The sequence below is a fragment of the Leptidea sinapis genome, chromosome 26 (genome assembly GCF_905404315.1).
Source record: "Leptidea sinapis chromosome 26, ilLepSina1.1, whole genome shotgun sequence".
NCBI classification, from domain to species: domain Eukaryota; kingdom Metazoa; phylum Arthropoda; class Insecta; order Lepidoptera; family Pieridae; genus Leptidea; species Leptidea sinapis.
In genome coordinates, this window is record NC_066290.1 from 7026731 (window position 1) to 7052306 (window position 25576).

Below are 25576 nucleotides of genomic sequence, written 5' to 3' on the forward strand. Positions count from 1 at the left end.
TGCACAGGTCAACACACATTCCGGTCTACCTGCGCAGGTGGACCTTTCCGATGGACCGTAGTATGTATGGCAGCCCTTACCTAACTTAGTAAGTCACTGCTTGTTATAGATCGTTATGTGAGTCGTCTCGGCTGAGATCATAATATAACTGCTCGTTAACTCACTAATTCCCATTTTTTTTTATGAAATAAGGTAGCAGTGGATACTACTACCTACTTTTTCCTCTTTAAGCCAGAGCTTCAATAATTTGGATCGTGGAAGTTATTAATTTAAAGTACGTAAGTATACTTATTAGTTATTTATGTAAGACCAATTTGAGTTTTAGTGCAACGATTGGGGGCAAATACCCTGAGGACTAGAATCCCTTAACATAAATGAAACGATAAAGCATTGACATAAAAAGGTATATTTATTTGTCTCCAGTCACGAACATATGTACGGCCTTGTCAGACGCGGCGACGCGTGCAAGTCTTTCTGCGCCCAGTACCGCGCTAGTCCGCTGCAAGTCGTATTTACTGTACAACGTCGATACACTCATGTTGCACGAGCTGCCGCCATACTTGTTCTGGTTGCTCTCCTGTCAACAAATAACATCTGTCAAGCAACTGACATCCTTTACAAGCACCACCACCCCAAATCTTCAAAAACTCCTTCAGCCGCGTTGGGCACTTTTATTAGGGGAAAATCTTATGGGTTCGACATGCCAGTGGGAGGCTCTTTTGCACAGGATGCCGACTAGATTTTTGGGCACCAAGCAATAATGTGTAACAATACTGTTGCTAGTTAAATTATTGGGCAAATGAGACTTGACATCTTATGATTCAAGAATCCTGAGCGGCACTGCATTGTAATGGGTAAGGCGTATCAATTACCATTAGCTGAACGTCCTGCTCGTCTCGTCCCTTATTGTCATTAAAAAAACATTGTTACTCACAGAAAATTTTCTTCTATCTCGCTGTATTGCTTTCTTGTCTATATAAGCTGGTATATTGTCATTAATTATAATAGGTAATAAAAGGTAATAAAGAAAGTGATTTAAAAATATAGAGTGTCGTACAAACCTGCATCAGATTACACATTTCAGAATAGAAATGAGGATACGTAGGCGGCTGATAGAATATCAAGTGTCTTATACCCTTGATACGAAAGCGGCGGAAGAAGTGGACTCTTTCTGAGTACAAGAGGAAATGTGCTTCAGTGTGAAAGAACATGTCCCTCGCTCGGGCTATCTTACCGTCCTGTAAACAAAAAAAAATATATTGAGAATTAGTAATAAATATTCGGATATAATATATAAATATAGGAATGTATACCAACGGCAGCGGTGTCATTGTACGCGCAAGGTTTCTCTTTGGGGTTGGGACAAGGTTTAAAAGTATGTAGAGGCGGGGTCATTCGCGCGAGCTATCTATCTATAGCATCTAAATAATTAACTCTTAAATGACATAGATCAATTTGCAAAGCTCCTAAGAATAAATTTCAAATAACACAACGACTAATATTGAACAGAAATCGGGCAGAGTAATGTACTAACTCGTCAACAGTTTATAGACGTCGTGTTTTATAGACGTCTTCACCCTGTCACTGTCAAATCAAATCAAAATCAGTTTATTCAAGTAGGTCACGAAAATGACACTTATGAATGTCAAAAAAACAATCTTATTGAATCTACCGCTACTTCGTAAAGGGTTGAGCTAATGAGAAGAAGAAGCAAGAAACTCAAATGAAACGTCAAATGCCTTATCGTGAATGAAACGTCAAATGCCTTATCGTGGAGCACTGAACACAGACCTCACTCAAAAAAAGGAAACAGCATTTGACGCCCTTTAAATAACGACATCTAGCGGCTATTGTTTCTATCATCGGGCCATCGATAAAACGCTGTCTCGCTGACAAGTATGTGTGTAAAATAAATAAATTAGATAAATGTAAAAAGAAAAGTGGAAAGTTCCCTTATTAATACACAACCCATTCCCTAACCCCTTAACACCTTTATCCTAGCAACTTAGCTGGTACAAGTTAAGAATTAACCGCGAGCCGCGACATCTATGGTCGTATGGCGTAACACACATTCCGTCAAGTAACCGCACGCGAAGGTTGAGCACCGCAACATTTAATTATAAATCCAGGAAATTCTAGTATTCCTGTTGATTTGCCACCGTGAGATCGTAGTGACTTCTTCGTAAGTGTCCCGCGAAATATATATTGTGGTTTGCCAGCACACTCAGGCGAGGATAGAAGAACCCAGGATCTTGCAGAAGAGTTGAGTACCGGATATTCCCTTTATTCCAATGATTCCTGTTCTGTTCACCTGAGTGCCTTTATAATTACAGTCCACTTAAAATTCCAACCGCATGGCGCAACCAAAAAGAAAAAATTTTGACATTCATAAGTGTCATTTCCGTGACCCACATGAATATAGTGATTTTGATTTGATTGGTTTGATTTGAAAGACATTTATGTGGTAAATAAAGGCTACTGTATATGTAATGAATGTATAAGTGACTTTCTTAATGATTACACAGATTGGGACTCGAGCAACTGCCGTCAGGTTATTTATAAATTAAATTGTAAAGAAATTTTTATAATAATAATATTGACACACTCTTACACAAATCATCCTGCCCCAAACTAGGCATAGCCTGTACTATGGGTACAAGACAACGATATATTTAATACAATATACTTACTTAAACATACATAAATACATATAAACATCCATGACTCGGAAATAAACATTTATATTCATCATATAAATGATTGCACCTACCGGGATTCGAACCCGGGAACTCTAGCTTAGTAGTCAGGGTCACTAACCATACGGCTATATGGGTCATCCGATAATATAAAACGTAGACCGCTGATTTTCTTACGTCTGTTCTTCTCGGATCTGAGGCATACATTTTCGGATGGGTTCTTGAAGTTCAATAATTAATTTCATCTCCTATATTGAATAAAAATATTTGTAACTAGCTGACCCGGCAAACGTTGTTTTGCCATATAAATTATTTTTAGAGTTAGACAACCGTTTCTTGGACATTGCAACATTACTTTATTTTTCTATAATAAAAGAATTTTTCTAAAATAAACGTAGCCTAAGTTACTCCTTATTACATCAGCTACCTGCCAATAAAAGTCCCGTGAAAATCGGTCCAGCCATTTCAGAGATTAGCCGGAACAAACAGACAGATAGATAAAAATTGTAAAAAATGTTATTCGGTGTATGTACCGTATATGTATTCATATACATGTAGTAAAAAACGGTTATTTCAATATTACAAACAGACACTTCAATTTTATTTATATGTATAGATTGAGCGTATGTTAGTGATCACCGCCGCCCACTCAGGAATTACAGGTGGCCGGGACCTAAATTGGTGTTATTGATTTTTTTGAAGGTGTTATATTGAACTGATAACAGAGCTCAATGAACCTTTTTGCGCAGTTTGTATGTTGAAGAAAATTTCTTTTGAAAACCGAATAGGGGAGGAACGCCTCATAATCAGATAGTGAGAGCAATTTTTCAGTCATCTCTAGTCTAGCGCACCCCAGTATCAGCTCGATCCATTTGACCGCGTGCAACGCAGCGCAGCTCGAATCGTCGGGGACCCAGTGCTCTGTGCAGCTGTCTGTGAACCGCTGGATCACTTGGCGTTGCGTAGAGACAGCGCTTCATTGTGTGTCTTCTATCGTATTTATCACGGGGAGTGTTCCAAAGAGCTGTTTCACCTGATTCCTGCCACCGGATTCCACATTCGCACGACACGCCACAAGTTAGGATATTATCCCCACCATTTGGATGTGTGGCGGTCTTCCACAGTGCAGTTTTCAAGGAGCTTTTTTCCACGTACTACAAAGCTGTGGAATGAACTTCCGGTTTTTCCGGGACGATACGACATTCAAAAAAAGCGCGTACACCTTCCTTAAAGGCCGTCAACGCTGCTGTGATTCCTCTGGTGTTGCAAGAGAATGTGGGCGGCGGTGATCACTTAACACCAGGTGACCCGTACGATGATTTGTCCTCCTTTTCCATAAAAAAAAAGTTTGTTTTGTGTGGTGGTTGACTTCGGCAGCAGGCGATTCGGCATCAGGCCACACAGATAAACAGCCCCTCAGAACACTGTCTTTATCACTTAGCATAACCTAGCTTGTGAAAGTTATCAATTATGCAGACAAGTGATCACCCATAAGTCACCATTATGCAAGTCTGAAGGTGAAAATTTCCTTCCAGTAACGACTTTAAAAATCAATGACGAGAATTATATTTTTAATTTATTATTTGTAACAGTACAATCTATATACACATAAAAGAGAATGTATGTTTGTATGTTCCCTAATAACTCCTAAACTATTCGACCAATCTCAATGAAATCTTCTGAAATAGATTCGTTGTAGTTCAAGGAAGGTTTACATATATAATTTATATGGCAAAACAACGTTTGCCAGGTCAGCTAGTTCTCCATAGAAGTTCAAACATTAATTTCAAAGTTTAAAAAAATTTGAAATTGAGCAAAATTTTTAAAAATATATATTTTTTTATGGAATAGGAGGACAAACGAGGGTACGGGTCACCTGTTGTTAAGTGATCACCGCCGCCCACATTCTCTTCTAACACCAGAGGAATCACAGGAGCGTTGCCGGCCTTTAAGGAAGGTGTACGCGCTTTTTTCGAAGGTACCCATGTCATATCGTCCCGGAAACACCGCACAAGGAAGTTCATTCCATAGCTTTGTAGTACGTGGAAGAAAGCTCCTTGTAAGCCGCACTGTGGAGGACCGCCACACATCCAGATGGTGGGGATGATATCCTAACTGGTGGCGTGTCGTGCGAAGGTGGAATTCGGCGGCAGGAATCAGGTTAAACAGCTCTTCGGAACACTCCCCGTGACAAATGCGGTAGAAGACACACAATGAAGCGACTTCTCTACGCAACGCCAAGTGATCCAGCCGTTCACAGAGTACTAGGTCCCCGACAATTCGAGCTGCTCTGCGTTGCACGCGGTCAAATGGATCGAGCTGATACTGCAGTGCGCCAGACCAGAGATGACAGCAATACTCCATGTGTGGTCGGACCTGCGCTTTGTACATTAACAACAAATTCATTTAATATTTTAAAATACAGGCAACACTCCCGTAATTCCTTATTAATGGTACAGGTGAATGTGTGCAGCAGTGATCACTTAAAATTAGGTGACCCATTCCATAAAAAAAGGAAACTATATATAAATACCTAAATTACCTTCGAATATTCACATATTTGTACAAAGCTTATATCTTCTTTCTTAAAATAATTCCTCAGGCGCACAAAGTCAAAATAGCTGGGTACATATATCAAAGTGTGGTTCATCAGTGGATCTCGCTGTTTGGATAAGATTTCTTTGATAAAATATTCAAATCTTGCATCTACGGATGATAAAGGGCTGGTTGCAGTGAATCTAAGAAAATAAAAGATCATATTATTATGATGCTAGACAAACTTGGTTTGACCAATTCCGTTCATCCTTTGTATACGAGGGCTGCACTAAAAGTATCTGGAATGGAATATTTCCACTGTTCCTGTCATATTAAAATCTTTTTAATTGAAAACTCCTTGGTTTTAAAAATCGAACACCATTTATTTATTTAAAAAAAGATTTTCGGTCTTGTCACATGGTCTTTTCAAACTTGTTTAGTCGTTGAGAAAATGGAATTGACTCGAGAAAATTCTAGAGTGATGATTTATTATGACTTTCGAAGTGGCTTAACACAAAACAGTGTTTTGACCGGAGGATTTCTGCATTTGGTGATGAAGCCCCATCCAAAACCACAATTTATCGCTGGTTTGCTGAATTTCAACGTGGACGTGTCAAGCTCAGTGATGATCCCCGTCAAGGTCGTCCAAAAACTGCAGTCAGGAAAGAAAACGTTGATGCTGTGCGTAAGCTGATTGAGGATGATCGACATGTGACATACCGCGAAATTCAGGCAACTTTAGACATTGGCATGAGTCAAATACAAATAATCTTGCCTAAAATAAAGAATAAATTGCGTGGTCCGAGATTTTCATCACCTGAGAAGCTGTGGGCGCCTACAAAACGGCCATTTTGGAGACCCCAACTTCCGAATGGAATGGTTGCTTCAATGATTGGTTCCATCGTATGGAAAAATGTGTCAAATTTCGCGGAAAATACTTCGAAAAGCAATAAATACATTTTTAAATAGTAATGTTGTGTCACTTCCTTGATTCCCGAAATTTTCAGTGCCGTCCTCGTATAAATATCCTAGTCATACAATGGTAATAAAATGGCTTTTAACAAATTGGTTAGAATATTATTTATATTTGAAAGCATGTAATTTTAATTTTAGTGACAAAGACATTCAAACAAATTTATTATATGCTTGGATAAGAATACTTTTGGCGGGTGCTCTCTTTTTACTGACTACTTTTCGAATTTCCAACAAATAATATATAACTATATAGAAGCTATCGTTAGAAAAGCACACACACTAAAGGCCGGCAACGCTCCTGTGATTCCTCTGGTGTTGCAAGAGACTGTCGGCGGCGGTGTGATCACCAACAAGTTAACACCAGGTGACCCGAAAGCTCGATTGTCCTTCTTTTGCCATAGAAAAAAAACACGTGCTGGATTAGCATGGACGACCGAAGCCCAATCAACCTTATAACTTCATTAAAAAGAGCGCAAAAAAAATGCTGGGAGAGTTTCTTGCGCCGCTTCTTCTCTTTCAGAGCGCCATTTGATTCCAAAGCGGTAGTAGTATCTAGCATATTAGAAATGACATCAAAAAGAATTCTAAAGGCATCAATTTTGACAAAATAAATGCCTCTTAATGGGAAGGCTTTAGAAGGTTCTTCCAGTCACGCACAATAGCCGTCGAATTACACAAAAATAGCCTTTAAATCTTTCTGCTTCAAAGCAAATGGTCATAACACACACATAAAAAAAAATGTAAATACATAATATTATAATGTATCTACCAAATAACGGCTGTTCCCAATATAATATCTACAGATAGAGATAAATTACTACCTTCTACTGTCAGTACTTCAGCTGTCAATAATCTGAAGCTGTCCCAATATACCCGATAAGTCAATCTTATCGCCTTAAATTGGGACGCATGAATTGCAAATTGCAATTTACATACATACTTCTATCGCTGGTAAGCTATATGTCTTCCCATTGACAGACAGCGTGTACGGATAAGGTGAGTTACCGTCGATACGTTTATTGGGACAGAAAAGTCAACGATAGTTACGATTTTTATCTCAAGTAGGCCACAGCCGGAGATAGACTGAATATTGGGAACGGCCGTTAATCATTATGAACTGCAACTGACAACGGATGAAAACAGGCCAAGTTTTTTTTTTTTTTTTTTTTTTTTTCTTCTTTTGGCAATAGCGTTTACTTTTTGCCAATAACGTAAATTAAAAGATTGGGAAACTAAGTTAAAAAAGGATACGGAACACGGGAAAGGATCAGATAAGTAGAAAGAGGATTGAAACGGATATTAAAAATTTCATAAATATACATATATACTTGCTACTTACACAACATTACAAATATTTAAACTTTAATATGATTCTGAAGAATGAAAGATGACAATATTTTATAAAATTTACATGGATACATAATTAGACAGGATATACAGGTAGGAAAAGGAACATTAAGAGATATTAGATCATTCAGGAATGAGGAGCGGTCGTATAGAGAACATGAAAAGAAAATGTGATCTAGATCACATTTATCGGATTCACATTCACACATGTCAGTAGATACAATGCCTAATCTGTTAAGATGAACAGGAGTGCAAACATGACCCAAACGCATTCTTATGATAGAAGAACATACTAACTTATTGCATTTGGCACGGAAAAACCATGGTTTAAATGAAATAAGTGGCTGAAGGTTAAAATATTTCCTGCCTTTTGATTGACCAGTTTCAGTCCAAAGCCTATTCCAACAATCCTGAAGGTGAACTATAGGAAGAGCACCTAGATCCTGGCAAAAAACTTTATAAGGGAAAATGTCGCCATCAACCACGGCTTCATTAACTAGTTGGTCTGCTTTTATATTACCAGGAATGTCGCTATGGCTGGGGATCCATACAAACAACACAGAAAGACCAAAGTGATTGCATTTATTTAATAGATTTCTTAATTCTATGACAACAGAAGAAATGTTTTTTGATTTAAATGGGAACCTATTGAGAGACTGTAAGGCACTTTTTGAATCAGAGAAAATTATTGTTTTTGGAAGTTTAAATAGAATAATATATTCAATAGCCTTAAAAATACCATAACATTCCCCAGTAAACACCGATGTTTCCGGAGGTAGTTTAATTTTCTGTGATATTTTAAATTGAGCGTGATAGACACCTACACCAACGGTATCCGAGGAGGAATGTTTAGACGCGTCTGTGTAAATATGATGGTAATCAACCCAAACAGTATTTTTAAGAAGATTAAACGAAAAATTTGTACTAATATCGTGCTTATTTAAATCTGAGTTAAAATTAATTTCTGGAAGCAACATTAATGCTTCAAAGCTAGTACTGAAAAGAGGATAATTAATGGATCGATGAATAGGAGCTTTTATGTTGATAAATTTCTTAAAACTATTGATTAGACAAGGTGGTTTTTTATTTGACCAATATGCAGATGAATCTATATAATGAGAAAGTTTCTGAAGTTTGTTATAAAGAGAGTGGTTAAGAAACTGAAAAGATCGGAATATAAATTTGTCTGCTAAATATTGACGACGTAGATGTAGTGGAGGATCACCACATTCTACTTGAAGAGCATTGATAGGACTTGACCGCATAGCACCAGAAACTACTCGTAAAGCTTTGGACTGTATGAGATCTAGTTTTTTAAATGCCTTAACACTACCAGGCTCCAGCAAGAATGTACCATAATCTAATATACTTCTTATAAGAGCATTATATAACAATTTCATGCAAAAAGGGTGCGCACCCCACCAAACACCTGACAGACATCTTAAAATATTAAGAGTACGCTCACATTTAGCATTTAGGTAATCACAATGTGGGATACCAGTTAGTTTCGAATCTAAGACAATTCCCAAAAACTTAACATTATCTTTAACTGGAATCTGATAACCCTCATAAAATATAGAAATAGGAGGAGGAGTTCTTGATCTCGTGAATAAAACTATTGTACTTTTTTCAGGTGATAGATCAAGGCCATTTAAGTCCAACCAAGTTTTTAAATTTATCAGCGGTTGTGTTATAGAAGAACTAGCTTTTTCAATAGAAATATCACGACAGTAAATTAATAGATCATCAGCATACTGAAGAACATTTACACAATTAAGTGATGATTTTAAATCGTGTGTATAAATATTATACAATATTGGGCTAAGTACTGATCCCTGGGGGAGGCCCTTTGAAACAAGTCGAGTAATTGACTTCCTGTCATCTAGTTTCAGGATTATGTATCTTTCGGAAAGCATGTTTATGATAAAATTTGTTAATAGCAGAGGTATATTAAGTTGTAAAAGCTTACTCTTTAAAATACTTATTACGACATTATCATAGGCACAATTTATATCTAAGAACGCAGCTATTACTGATTTATTATTTGAAAATGATAATTGAATATCAGAAATGAATATACTTAAGCTATCAATAGTACTTTTCCCACGTCTGAAACCGAATTGGGATTCAAATAATAGACCGTTATGCTCAACAAACCATTCTAAACGATTTTTTATAAGATGTTCTGTAATTTTCATCAAAACAGAAGAAAGTGCGATTGGGCGATAGGCAGAATGGTCTGCAGAACACCTATTAGGTTTCAGTACGGGAATTATTTCTTGACGTTTCCACGTGGAGGGGATGTTACCAGATGTCACTATGGAATTTATAAGAGATAAATAATAAAATAAAGCATCATCATCTAAATGAGAGATAAAGGAATACGGAATACCGTCCAGTCCAGGAGCAGAATCCTTAACATGAGACAATACACCTTTTAGTTCAGTGAGAGAAAATATACTTTGAGTTTAAACCAAAACAGTTATCATTATTTATATTTATTACAGGGTAACCAATTATTAAGTCTTCAGGAACGAAAGGTGGAGCCAATTTATCTAAAAAGCTATTAACTAAATGAAAAGGGATTGATTTTGGAGATGAATCTTTGTATGCAGATCTAAACCTTCTTATATTTTGCCATACAAGAGATGGTTTGACATCAGGTGATATTGAATAGCAGACATTTTTCCAGCCATCAAATTTATTTTTCTTTAGAAATTTTGAAGTTTCTGACATACTCTTTGTAAGAATTTCAAAATTCTCATCAGTATGTAATTTCAGCATATTTTCTTCTCTTTACTGCCTCAGTACATTCGTTATCCCACCAAGGAGGAGAAGGAATAAAACCCAAAGAGCTATTTTTACTTGGAAATATCTCATTGGCAACCTCAATAAAGATTCTTGCTAAAGAATCTGCACACTGAGATTCTGTACCTGGATTAATTTTTGGAAGTGTAATAATTTTGTTTTTTATTAGATCTTTATATAAATCCCAATCAACATCATTAAGCTTATATTTTAAACGAGAATAAGTTTTATGTAATACTTTATTGTTATTATTGCAGGTTGGAAATGATAATAATAGTGGGAAGTGATCACTACCAAAAGTAGATCGTAATGGATCCCAGGACAAAGAAGAAGCAAGATTAGGTGTAGTGACTGTTAAATCTGGAGCACTTGGGCCCTCGTCAGGATGAGAACGTCGTGTAGGACGACCATCATTTAATATACACAAATTCACTGAATCAAATATATCTATTAATGTGTTACCATAACTATTAGAAGATAAGTAACCCCAGGATTCATGGCGACAGTTAAAATCACCAAGGATCATAAAAGGCTTCGGAAGAATGGAAATAATATCTTTAATTTCATTTAAGATTGCAGAAGAAGGATGAGGTATATAAATAGATACATAACAGATATTTTCAACTAAAGCAGCAATAATAGAAAAATCATTACTGTGAGAAGGAATAGAGAAGAGAGAAAAGGAAAGAGGGTGTTTCACAAGCATGGCTACTCCGCCATGCCCATCCACACGATCTTCTCTGAGACATGAATAACCTCGAATCTTAAATAAAGATCCTGGTTTCAACCATGTCTCTTGAAGAGCACAGATATAAGGTTTATATTTATTTAATAAATAAATAAGATCACTTTTTTTAGGAGTGATGCTTTGACAATTCCATTGAAGAACTTTGTCCATTATTTGGTTTATAAATTTGAGTAATTGCAGAAACTAATAAGGCAGCGTTGGACGGTGAAAATTCATTCGATTGACTAAGAGATTTTATAAGAGAAATAATTAAATCAATTACTGAGGATTCCAAAGGATTTTCATTTACTTTGTTAATTAATGCACATCCATTAGAGGGTTGGGGAATATTAAAATCCCTTAAAATTTCTTGGTGAGCAGATTTGTCATATCCTTTGCTAAGTGTAGGTGGAGGCTTTGGTTTAACAAAAACAGTTTTTTTATATGAAGTATTGTTTATAGCTTTATGTGTTGAATGTTGATGCTGGGTTGGAAAAGTATTAGGAGTGATGTTAGGTGATGAGAGTAATGTATCTGCATATGAAATTCGAGAGACAGTTGGATGTATCTTTGAAGCTTCTGAATAGGAAATACAGTTTTTAGCCATTGATTCCTTTATAGCTCTTTGTCTTTCATATTCTAAAAATTTTTTTATCAGTTGCAATATGGGAACCTTTACATAAACAACAAGATATAAAATCATCTTGAACAGAGCAGTTATCACCACTATGTCCTTGACCACATCTAAAACATCTTGGTTTAGATCTGCATTGAGATTTCACATGACCAAACCGACAACAATTGTAGCATTGAATAGTAGGATATATATACAAGTCTACAGTAAGAGAAGTGTAGCACATATATACTCGTTTAGGCAAAAACTGTCCATCAAAAGTAAATACCACAGACTCAGTACATTTAAGATGGTTTTGTCCATCAATCATCATCTTTCGTTTTATTCTCCTAATTTTTATGATTGGGCCACAGCCAATAGGAACAGAAACATTATCTTTTATTTCCTCTTCAGACCACTCAGCTGGTACTCCTCTGACTATTCCTATTCTACTCACAGAAAATGATGGAATAAAAGCCTTATATTTTTCATTTTCTAAATTTTTGTTTTCAACAAAGTCATTTGCATCTTGGTACTTAGAAAAAGAAATAGATAACCTATTCCGGCCTATCCTTTTTAAACTTCCATTCACAATATTTTTAATAGAATTTATTTTGAGAAAACGACCAAATGTAACTGGATGTAAAGTAACATTATCATCGGGAGATGAATACTGTTTCTGAATGTGTACAACAAAAGGAGCAGCATCTAATGAGTTATATAACAGCCTTGCAACAGGGGGCTGTGGCTGTTGTGGAGTGTCTGTGTTATTTTTTTGTATGTTCTCTACTACTATAGAAGAATTATTGCAGGAATCAACTTTGGAAAGAATTTGTTTATCACTAATGTCTACACATTTGCAATCACTTTCCTTAATATCTTTCTTATCACCACGGTGTTTTCGTCGTCTTTTATTACAGTGTCTGCATATTCTGGGTCGAGCTGACACTCTTTTACGGCCACTAGATGTCTGAGACACAGAACCATCTGTATCCATCGTGCTACCTTCGTCATTATGAGAAATTGTCACTACATGACCTATATCAGGGGCTGTCCCCCCAGAATCATACGGGGGGTCCATCATATCATAGAAAAGTGAAGAAAAGAAGACTTACCAATAGGATGAAATTCTAAAAAAAAAATCGAAAATCTTACACTCGCGATTTGTATGTCAACCTCAATTTTGTTCGACGTTATCACAGCCCTCCGTCTATCTAGACGTATAAATAATCTAAGAGCATATTACTACATTAGTTTTTGGACTCAATATCTTATGTGCTACAAAAATATATGACTTACACACAAATAATCTGTTATAATATATTACCTGTGAAATAACTGTGGCACTTGCAATATAACTTGTTGTATACTCCCAGTTTCACAATGATTATCAACTATCACTTTTCCCGCATAATTTTGACATTTCTTATTAATTATAAATCTTATTTCAGGCAATGAAATTGAGGAGAACAATAGAGTCTGTCTGAAAAAATAATACATTCATTATAAAACAATTGTCTAAAGTACAGATATAAACTTAAAATGCCTACTACTCATCTAAGTCAAGTTAGTAAGTCTTTTATGGGGCGATGTATATGCTTTTACAACAAGATCCCAGAAAATGTTCAAAACAAAAGTATTACGTTATACAAAAGAATTGTTAAAAAACGCTTGTGTGGTAAAGGTTACTATAACATAAATTACTTTCTTAATTAAACGACAGATTGTGAATAGAGTGATCACCCTATTCAGGCTATTAAATTATAAGTTTAATTGTAGAATATTACTATGTAAAAATATTTTTTCGATGAAAAAAAAACCCGCTGAGTTTATTGCGCCCATTCTTCTCAGGTCTGAGGCATTCATTTTGGAATGGGTTGTAGTTTTTGACTTTCAATAAGTGATGCCACATCCTATTTTGAATAAAAATATTTGAATTTGACATATATTACTAAATTGTATCGTCACTAACTAAATAATACTTATATAATATTAAATATGAACTGTTTTCATATTATATTGTAAACAGACACAATTCTGCTAACATCAATATTTTTGATATTCATTATGCAAAAAATATTATTTTTTAAATTTAGATATATATTAAAATCTTTGGAAACTTAAGCCTTTTGGTTACAGAAAATTTGTCATAAAAATATGCCAGCATATCTTGAACTATGACGTCATAGTACATGTGCGCCCAGAGCGACTTACAGCAACTGTTTCATGTTTCCATATTATTATTTTTGTAATGTTTTTTTTTTTCTTTTATTATAGTGATGTCAACTATCTAATAAAGATGAAGATACACATTCCCTATTTATAATATTGCGAATGGTTGACCAAGGTGATAAGAGATATAATATGAGAGCTCAAATTTAAGGTTTGATGCCAGTAGAAAAGCCAGAGATATAGTCTTAAAGGACAGTGGCAAATGGAGGCTTTCAAAATTCCTACTACTTACGAGTATTATTATATCTAAATAAATTCTTACCTATAGTACTTGGACCAACCATTAGCAGCCCATGTCCGAACTCTAGAAAAGTCAGTGCCATGCGTCTTTTTTGGTTGCAAATGAAAATGATCCAATATATGCAATAAGTGATCCCAATTTTGCATCAGAAATACATCGGCTTGATCCAGTATCAGCAACTCGATGGAAGCCAAAAAGTCATAGTCCCTGTCTTCTTCTCCCTCTGCGCCAACAATCATTCTCAGACCCAGAGGTGATGCTATCAATATATCTGATGAATAAAAGTCTGTGTACAACTGAAAGAAAGAACAAAAATGGAGAGTTTAGTGTAATAGTGTGTGTTGATGTAAAAAGATTATTAAAATTTTACTTTTTGTTGTTTACTTTTGAAGTGAAACTTCATCACTAAAGTATTATGTTATTCATAAGAATTGTAAAAAAACATTTGTGTGGTAAAGATTAGTATAACATAAATGACTTTCTTAATGATACCACAGATTGGGAATGGAGTGACCACCCTCAGGCTATTAAATGATAAGTTTAATTGTACAATATTACTTTGTAAACATATTTTTTCGATGAAAAATAAACGTCGGTGAGTTTGTTGCGCCCATTCTTCTCAGGTCTGAGGCATCGTGTTGGAATGGGTGGTAGTTTTTGACTTTCAATAAGTGATGTCACATCCTATTTTGAATAAAAATATTTGAATTTGAATTGAGCGCATGAGGATAAAAATTTTAAGGATGAAACGCAATAAAGTGAAGAAAGAAAACGTGGGACATTATTGTCCAAGAAGAGGCGAGACCGATTGAGAGAGAGTGAGATACAGGTAGCGTGCGGCGGCGAGTAAGTAGAACATCTTCCCTACTAGCGTTGCATCGTGCAGGTGTAGCGCGCGACCGCGAGTAAGTAGGATACAACTGTATGCAACAAACAAAAATAACTGTTATTTAACAATTACTTTAATTTTAGCTGTTAAATTCAGAATTCGCTGAAGTCCTATATGAAGAAAATTTCTATCATGAGAGATGAAAATTCTTTTGCTAAAAAAAACGTTCGCGTATGGACTTTTTAATTTATAGAAGACCTGAAGTGTGTATTCGTCGGTCGTTATAATTTGTAAAAATATTTACACAATTGAAGAGAATTGTCAACAAGCAAAATGGCAAAGTTTTAACTCACAAGTGACCTGACCTGGGTCAGTCATGATTTGGTGGAGGGTGTTTATCATGGTGCCTGAAGTAAATAAGAAGTAAGACTTAAGCCAAACTGTATCAAGAGACAGTCTCCCTAGATCGTAATATGGCTGTTACGGCTACATTATGGGTTACCACAACGGTGCCTATTTCTGCCGTGAAGCAGTAATGTGTAAACATTACTGTTTCTATCTGAAGGGCGCCGTAGCTAGTGAAATAACTGGGCAAATGAGACTTAGCATCTTATGTCTCAAGGTGACGACCGCCATTGTAGTGCCTCTCAGAATTTTTGGGTTTTTCAAGATTGATCGGTTGATTGATTGATTGATCACAAAGCACATAATACCCAAGCTGTCATGCTGAAAGTCAGCACTGAAGACTGGCCCTGTTCTAGCCCAGATCTGAATCACTTAGACAACTAATTATGGTCAGTTTTAGAACACATGGCTTGCGCCTATCGACACAGCGAAATCGTGGCACTTTAGAAATATCTAGAACAAACAGTGACTAAAATTTCCCATGGAAACTACGTAAATCCATAGATTTGTTTGCAGACAGATTAAAGTTGTGCAAAAGGTAGTTGCAATTTGAATAGAATTCTACATTTCATTCATCACATTCATTCATTCACATCTAAATTTTTAGTAAATATATTCCTATGCAATTAACAACCCACTTTTTATTTACATTATTTTTCAGAATTGAATATAACTTGTGTTGATTATTATTTGAGGGGCAAAACGGCCGTGTGATACATTTTTTGTTGATGTGTGATTAGCGACAACTGCTATCAATGGACATGGTACCAATAAAAGAGGCAATGTGTTTGATAAGGTCTTTGAAGATAGAGTATTGTTAGGGTGTGACAGTGAGTGGATCACCCCGTGGCACATTCCATGGTCCATATGTAATTTGACACCCCTTCAGATGCTGTCAGCAAACATAAATTTGAAACATTCAAGTAAATAATAGTTACCTTTAGTGTTTTCTTTGTAATTGTCAAGCCTAATCTAAATGTATCTTCAGTGTTCCCGCTGAAGAGAAGTTCATAATCTTCTGGCTTGGGATTCTTGCTTGGCATTATGAGCTCACCACCAGTGAAGTCATCCTCAAACCGTTTCTTATTTACAACTTGGCCGGCCTCCTTAGGTACTACAATATCTATTAGTGTTTTTACAACTCTATATGCAGCATCTCTGAATGGCACTAATATTAACACCTTAAAATATCAAAGTTTGTGTTTATAACTTAAAATAATTAAAGGCATAAAAGGCATTTATTTTCTCAAAATTGATTCCTATAGAATTCTTTTTGATGTCATTTCTAATTTACTAGATACTACTACCGCTTCGGAAACAAATGGCGCTCTGAGAGAGAAGAAGCGGCGCAAGAAACTCTCCCAGCATTTGTTTATAGGGCTCTTTCTATAAAGCAAAACATTAATCTTAGATAATTTATACATCTCAGTAGAGCCTCTTGCTGTTGGACAAGAAACAACTGATAAAAACAGGCCAGGTTTAATACTTTAGTGTACATGACAAGCTACATCTTACACTTGCGATATGTATGTGACTTTGTGTTAGTATGTTCGAAATAGAGGATAACAGATTATTACTAAATTTTTATGCTGTTGCACAGCTGTCACAGTTTATCTAAACTAATAAATGATCTAAGCCATAGTTTCTCAACCGGTGGTACGCGTACCACCGGTGGTACGCGGGGACATTTCAGGTGGTACGCAATCATATATTAATAATAACAATAAAAACTCTTGAATGCGAATAACATTAATTCACAGTTACGATGCAACATTTCCTCGTTAACCTTTCCGGATCGGCGCGCTCCGGATCTCGCTGTACACTGTAGATCGGCAAGCTTCCGGCAATTTCGCGGCATTTTCCCCGTGTATATTATTTTACGTGTAGTTATAAAATGCTTATAACTAGGGTGATTTGAGTGACTGTCACTGAAAGCTATTGAAACAAGCTATAAGACCATGTATAAATTATTCATATTGTCTTTCTTTTTTATTTCACACAGACTTTTCATTCGAAAAAAAGTGTAAAAATAGGTATATTTTAAAATAAATATTGTAATTATTGTTAATTACTTGTTTTATTTATTTCCTTTTATGTTTTTGTAATGAATAGTATATGTTCATTATAAAATAAAGCTTAAATCTCCACAAAGAACGATCTTCGTGTAAAGTCTTGATAACGACTGCTCGCTGCGCCGGCCGGGAACAAGTGGACACATAAGTGCTTTGTCCGTAAAGCTATGACGTCGAATATTGGTGGCCTTGAATCGTAACGGATCGAAATGTGTTTGGGAATTCACTCGTTCATAACTGCGTAGGCAAATAAACCATCTTGTACACGTAATAAGGGTGATTAAGCATTAGTTTTTAGTGGACATAATGAAGCGATATTTGACTAACCCCTCCACCTCTAAGGACAGTCAAAAGAAGATTAAACCTCAGCCAAATCGTAAGTACGATGCAACTTATTTACAGTTAGTATTTATAGTAAAACCTGGCACAGAAAATAACGATAATCCTATTCCACAATGTGTTGTATGCTCAGAAACACTTTCAAATCAGAGCATGAAGCCTTCCTTACTAAAGCGGCACCAGACTACTAAGCATCCCGATTTGGTTGACAAACCTATTGAATTTTTTCAAAGAAAATCTGAATTGTGTAAGAGAGAAAATCAGTGCATGGCAAAATTTGTAAATATAGACAAAAAACTAGTCAAAGCATCGTACCTTGTCAGTTATAGAATAGCTAAAGAAGGGAAGCCTCATACAATTGGCGAGACACTTTTACTTCCGGTCGCTAAGGATATGGTCGAGACAGTATTAGGCGAAAACGCAGCAAAGGAGATCGAGAAAATTCCGTTGTCGAATGACACAGTAAAGAAGCGAATTGTGGAGATGTCCTCGAGTATTGAAGAACAGCTTTTACTTCAAGTGCGCGAATGTAAATATTTTGCACTGCAAGTAGACGAGAGCACAGACATAACAAATATGGCGCAGCTTCTTGTATTTATACGTTTTGATTATCAAAGTGAAGTAAAGGAAGAATTTTTATTCTGCAAACCTCTTGAATCAAACACTAAAGCTGAGGACATATTTAATGTTATATTAAAAATCTAGACGGTTTCAAAGGTGCCGGCCCAGATGAGATCCCTCCCGTATTTGTAAAGCGCTGCGGCCCTACTCTTGCTCTGCCACTGTCCCTCCTTTTCAACAAGTCTTTACATGACGGGGTATTTCCTGAATTGTGGAAAAAAGCTAAGATTGTTCCAGTGTACAAAAAAGGTGACAATACAGACGTCAAAAACTACCGTCCTATATCCATACTTTCCTGTATACCTAAACTGTTTGAATCCCTTGTTTGCCCAATTGTCACGCGCCACTTGTAAAGCCTGATATCAGATTGTCAACATGGGTTTCGAAAAGGACGTTCTGTCACAACGAACTTGGTGTCGTTTATGTCCCATCTCAGTAATGAAATAGATAGTCGTCAGCAAGTAGACTGCGTGTACATGGATTTTTCGAACGCTTTCGATAAGGTGTGTCACTCGCTTCTTGTAGATAAATTGAGAAGGTCTGGTGTGGGCGGGACCTTGCTAGAATGGTTTAAGTCATACCTAGCAAAAAGACTTCAGTTTGTGGTGCTAAACGGTCATATATCACATGAGTATGTTGCGTGTTCAGGAGTACCACAAGGATCCCACCTGGGCCCTGTTCTCTTCTTGGTGTTTATAAATGATATTACCTCTTCTATACATCACTGTAAATACTCACTTTTTGCCGATGACTTAAAAATATTTAAAACTGTTAGTTCGAATAATGATGTGGAGCTCATCCAAGCTGATCTTGATGCAATAAATATGTGGTGTAAATTAAATAGTATGGTTATTAACACAAAGAAATCTTATCACATTAAGTACACAAAGAAAAAAATACAATTTCCATCATCGTATAATTTACAGTCCGAAAAGTTACAAGAGGTAACTGAGATTCGAGATTTGGGCGTGACAATGGACTCACAATTGAAATTCAAAGTACACATGGATATGACAGTAAAACAAGCAGCCAGGATGTTAGGTTTCCTTAAAAGAAACACAAAAGGATTTGTTTCTCCTCAAACCAAAAAAATTCTTTATAACTCACTGGTTCGCAGCAAATTAGAATTTGCATCAGTTGTGTGGAGTCCCCAATACGCAGCACCTTCTCAACGTTTAGAGAGACTACAAAGATCCTTTACTAGATACTTGGCATATCATAGTTCCGGCATCTTTCATAAGGCCACCTACGACCAGCGGCTGAAACACTTTAAAATGTTGTCACTCTACAATCGCCGCATAATACTGGATCTAACATTCCTCAAAAAGCTGTTATCAGGACAGACAGCGTGCAGTGAATTGTTGGATAAAATAACTTTCAAATTCCCGCACAGATATCCACGAAATCCGATTACTAACATACTTGTGGAACCAGTAAGTAGGACAAATGCCCTTAAACATTCTCCATTATCAAGAATGTGTTCTGAGTACAATCGATTTTCCGCGTCCATAAAAGATTTTGATATTTTTCATGACACAGTGACAATTCTGAAAAAAAAACTAACCGCACATTTCTGTCTGTAAATAATAATAATATGTTAGTTGATATTCATACAAACTATTTCTTCGTTTTATATTATTGTTAGTAATCTGCTTAAAATCCTTGTTAAATCTGTAGGTCGAACTGTATTTTGTATTTAAATTAATATCTTACAATGAGAGTGGTGTATGCACCAGTAACTGGCATTCATACCAGATTATAAACCTATAAGACCATAATTATTTTTAATGTTTTGTATGTAATGCTGTTGGTGTGTCAATAAATAAATAAATAAATAAATAAATAAATAAATGAGTACATTATAAAAGCGAGAATATCATGGTCTAAATGTGTTGGTTTGTGCACGGACGGAGCAAAAGCTATGTCGGGTCATTTAAGTGGATTAGGAGCAAGAATAAAAAAAGTTGCTCCAGAATGCCAAAGTACTCACTGCGTTATTCACCGAGAAGCTTTGGCATCTAAGGTTATGCCTGCCAACCTTAAGTCTGTTTTAATGGATAGCGTAAAGGTCATTAATTTTATTAAGGCCAGGGCTCTTAATTCACGGCTTTTCTCTTTAATGTGTGAAGATATGGGTGCAAAATATCAAAATCTCCTCCTACATACCGAGGTAAGATGGTTGTCACGAGGCAAGACCCTAACTCGTCTATTTGAACTGAGGTCAGAAGTCTTTAGGTTTTTAAGTGAACAAAATCATGACATGAAACACTTATTCAATGATGAAGAATGGCTATCACGATTGGCGTATTTGGCTGATATTTTTGATAGGCTTAATACCTTGAACATGGGAAATAAATTAAATTAACCTTCAAGGGCCAAGTACAACAGTGTTCACTACCAACGATAAAATATCATCCTTCAAGAAAAAGTTGGTTCTGTTTCGCTCTCAAGCACAGGACAAGAATTTCTCTGCATTCCCTACTCTTGCTGCATTTTTGGAAGAAAAATGATATTTCTCTGAAGCAAGAAGTGACTGATGATATCACTAGTCATATGGAAGCCCTTCAAACGAGTTTTGATAAATATTTTAATCAAGATTTTTCTAAATATGAGTGGATTAGAAATCCATTTTCAGGGAAATTTCCTAGTGGTCCTAGTCACTCAAAAGAGTGTTTCATCGACCTTATAAGTGACAGCTCAATGAAAGATGCATTTAAAGAAAAATCTTTAATAGAATTTTGGATGGGGACAAAAACTGAATATCCATCAGTGTTCGAACAAGCGATAATCTTTTTAATTCCATTCGTAACCTTGTACTTATGTGAATCGGGCTTTTCAGAGCTGCTGTTCATCAAAAATAAATACCGAAACCGCATTAGTGTTGAAGAGGACTTGAGAATAAAGTTAAGTTCAATCGACCCAGATATTGAAAATTTGATCAAGAACAAACAACAACAAGCTCATTAGGATCTGTTTATATTTAAATGACTGTGTTCAATTAACTAATTCAAGATTGTTTTTAATGTATGATACATTTTATTTTGTAAATACATACATACAGTTGTAGAGTGCATTTTTATTTTCCTAAACCTGACCAAATTTAAATTATATATAACTATATATTATATATAAATAAATTAATAAAAATATATATAAATATAAGGTATCAAATCTCTGAAAATTTCAAGTGGTATGTGGTTACTAAAAGGTTGAGAACCTCTGATCTAAGCTATTAATATACAAGAAAAATAATAAACTTCTAGGTTAGTAGTAGTATTACCTTGGGTCTTACTAAACCTTGATCTCTGTATTCATCAGGGACGTCAGACTTCTTTGTCAGCTTGGCGTTATGGTGTAATATTTTAATCCTCGTCTTTAACATATGATTTGCAACATGTAAGCAATATGTAAAACGAATTTCATCCGCATTTGTGAATGATCTGCATGGGTAGTACAAGTCCTGATAGTTATTCATTATAGCAAATAGTTCCCTCTGCAACGGGGTCAATACTTCACTCAGTTCTAAGTCTCTCTTTATTAAATTGGTTTTGTTTGCTGAGACAATGTTACCACTTATCTGTGATTTAATGAAAAGCTTATCAAAATTGACTTGGCTACACATTTGGGGCGCATTACCAATAGGTGCTGTGATAGTGTCTTCAACTATTGACACTTTTGGTTTAGTCTTCGTACGTATCGTGGCCAGAGGTTGTGGTATAGTGACAGTATATTTGCCAAGTACAGGCCATACTTTACTTATTTGCTCTTCGGTTGTCGGTGTATTTGTAAGAGATACCAGCAATTCATCAGATATATCATATTGAAGGTGTTTAGTAAAAGGATCATCCTCACTCTCCTTATCATTTGCGATGACCTATAATAACAATAATAATATTTATATATTATCTATACATAATATCTCCCATGTTTTGGAACAGGGGTCGATTATTATTAAATATTAATATATGTGAGCCTACTTTGAGCAGATAATGCTGCTCAAAATAAGTTAACCACTCATTCTGTAGCTGACTCCCATAAAATAAAAACCTCAAAGAAAACATAATCTTGTAGTGTCTTACTCACTAGTTACTTGATAGGTAGATACAATTTCAATTTCTTCAGAATGTTAAAACTATTTTAAAAATGTTTTCAAGAAAAATTTATGAAACTTTGTTTCCAATATATCCATTATTATATATTATTTGCAGACATGATATTTTACTTAAAAACATTTATGAGATTACAATTAGATTGCAATAAAATAGGTACCTGCATGTTCTCTGACACCTCAACTTCATCATCACTCTCTTGGTCGGTACTGTAATTTATTAAATTATTTTTGCAAACTGGAGACTTCATTGGTACATCACCCTCCAGATCACTAGCGGTTGGTGACTCATCTTCATCACTGTCTGATGCTACATTATTTTTTTTGTTTGCAAAACACGAAATCAACTGTTCAAATGTGTCTTCTTCTTGTTCACTTTCAGAATATGTTTCTTGTTGAAGTTTTAACTTTTCGTCTAATTGCTTTCTTTTTGAGGATAATTCTTGAACTTTTTGTTTATCCTTATACCTATTAAACAGAGCCTTTTTGTTTACTTTTTCAATTTCTTTTGGTTTTCGTTTTTTGAAATTACTTTTGAACGCTCCCTTTCTCCTTTTACTGGTGGATTTCATGTTCTCAGCTCAAATAACTTATTTCTTCAATTTAAATAACCATTTATGTACTAGAGTGCTTTTACAACAAGTTGAATATTCAAAATTAAATAACTAAAACAAATAACAGCATGTTCTTGTAGGTACTAGGTAATGAAGATTGAAATAAAGATTAAAAATACATTACTCAGTAGTCAGTACCGAAGAGAAATTAACCACTATGTTCAGTCAGTACCTGTCAGTAGTCACGGCCAAACGCCAAAGAATATATTAATTATAGTCTGTAAAATTTACACTTACAAATAAAATAAAATACCTTTCGTGATTTATTCATGCTCCTTTGGTTTACTTACATGGTTTTTTTGTATTAAAAAAGTAGTGCTTTTATGTTATTTAAAAACCCAATTTCAATCGTATAATCTAAACGAAAACCAGAAGTTGAGGGTAGACGAAAAATTATCTACGAGGCCGCCGCCGGAGATATCGAAACCGGTCGGAGTTACAACGCCCGCTGCCCCGCCCCTCCGTCAAGCTGCTACCCCGCCCCGCTGTCACCGCCGTCACCGCCACATCATAGCGCTCGCGAAGGGCGTGTCCGCCAAAACTCCACGGCCGCCGCCTCTGCTACGCTACACAAGGGTGGTAAACAAAAGGATAAAAGGCAAGTTACTCTTATTACTAGTAGCCCCAACTCCGAAAGCCTTGCGAGCTTTTTTGACACAGAAGGCGGTTTCAAGACCGTTATTAAAAAGAAAAGACACAGGAAAAATAAACCTAAGAACAAGACACTTACTATATCGCAGGGATCTATAAAAAGAGTTGGGACAGCAGTTTTAGCATCGAGCAATATTAAGGTGGCGCCACGACTGTCATACATCTACGCGTCCAGGTTCGATTCCCAAACCACCGACAATAATATTACTGATTTTCTACTAGAAAACAACGTTGAGCCTGTAAGATTTAAAAAGTTGATTCAATTCAAAAAGTCTGACTTCTCATCGTTCAAAATCACAGTAAATAAGTCGGAAGAAAATACCTTATTGTCAGCTGATATTTGGCCAGTAGGTATAGAGTTCAGGCTATTCCAATTTAGACCTAAACGCTATTACCACTCGATCGTTTGTTCCGCTAATCAGCCCTCTCCACTGATAGGCGTTGAGAATACAGCCGTAAACAAAAATGACTAGTGTAAAAATGATCTCATTCAATTGCCGATCGGTCAAACGTTCCTGCCAGCATATTCGTGATTTATGTAGTGAATATCAGGTTATCGCGATACAGGAGCACTGGCTCCTACCTGATGATCTTGACTTCCTGAACACTATTGATGACAAGTTTGGAGCGTATGGTGTGTCCGCGGTCGATACGACGAGTGGTGTTCTCAAGGGTCGAAAAGGGAGAATGATATTTTCCCTACAGTCAACCATATCGACTGTGGTAACCCACGTGTGGCAGCAGTCCGCTTAGAACTCGCGCGTCGCAGTATCATAGTGGTCTCAGTGTACATGCCCACAGAGGCCGCGGACAACCTACCTATGTTTACCGAATGCTTAGGAGTAATTAGTGCAGTGATCGCGTCACATGATGACGTAGAAAGTGTCATATGTCTCGGGGATTTTAATGGTGATGTGTCACATAAAAATATCTTATTTGGTCGTGAATTAGTTGCCTATTGCGAGGAGGAAGACTGGACTTGTGCGGATGTGAGTACACTAGGTGTTACGTCAGGTACATACACATACCTCAGCGACGCGCATGGCACGACTAGCTGGATCGACCATGTCGTAGTAACGAGTGCTGCCCTGCGCGCGCTCAGGGGCGTGCGTGTACTCAATAATGTATATTCGTCGGATCATTTTCCTTTAGCTGTTGAATTCGATTTTGACGTAATTGTACCAAAAAGTGATATTTTAAATAAAATACATGTTAATAAAATTCAATGGGGATATAGGACCTCAGACCAGCAGTGTAATTATACCGAATTATGTGGTCAATATCTAGATAACTATAAATATAATAACTTACCGTGTTATGGTACTTGTTGTAACATGCGTGATCACCACCAGTATATAGATTCGTTATATGCTAGCATGATTGAATGTATGACTAGGGCTGCCACTGACACCTACACAGGAGGAACAAAAACCAGGAAAAAGACAGTGGTGGGCTGGAATCGACATGTGAGGGAGTCCCATGCCAGGGCCAGACAGTCATTTCTGATTTGGAATCGGCATGGACGTCCTTCTCATGGAGATATTTATGAAGAAATGGCTAATTCTAGAAAAACATTTAAGCAAAAATTAAAATGGTGCCAATCCAATCAGGACAAAATTAAAATGGACATAATTGCAACCTTTAGACGAAATAATGACTTTGGAAAATTTTGGAAGGAAACGAATAAATTAAAGCCTAACCACCGACACAGGAGTACTACCTGTGTCGGTGGGTGGTTTACACCACCATAAAGATATAGCAAA

The 25576-nt window shown here is 36.1% G+C and overlaps 1 protein-coding gene and 1 long non-coding RNA gene across 2 annotated transcripts; one reads left to right on the forward strand and one right to left on the reverse strand.

Annotated features, from left to right (window-relative positions):
- Window positions 1-390: 390 nt before the first annotated feature.
- Window positions 391-23263, reverse strand: LOC126972417 (U3 small nucleolar RNA-associated protein 25 homolog). The gene is made up of 8 exons (XM_050819135.1): window positions 22710-23263; window positions 21721-22314; window positions 16347-16589; window positions 14196-14470; window positions 13029-13184; window positions 5239-5434; window positions 1062-1238; window positions 391-577 (listed from the first exon to the last, which is right to left on the reverse strand). Exons 1-8 carry the CDS (start codon window positions 23118-23120, stop codon window positions 410-412), a joined length of 2220 nt encoding a protein of 739 aa, XP_050675092.1. The 5' UTR covers window positions 23121-23263; the 3' UTR covers window positions 391-409.
- On the forward strand, window positions 8393-10575 carry LOC126972418 (uncharacterized). The gene is made up of 3 exons (XR_007731136.1): window positions 8393-9416; window positions 10061-10216; window positions 10335-10575. It is a non-coding gene; the product is annotated as an uncharacterized LOC126972418 (long non-coding RNA).
- Window positions 23264-25576: the final 2313 nt, after the last annotated feature.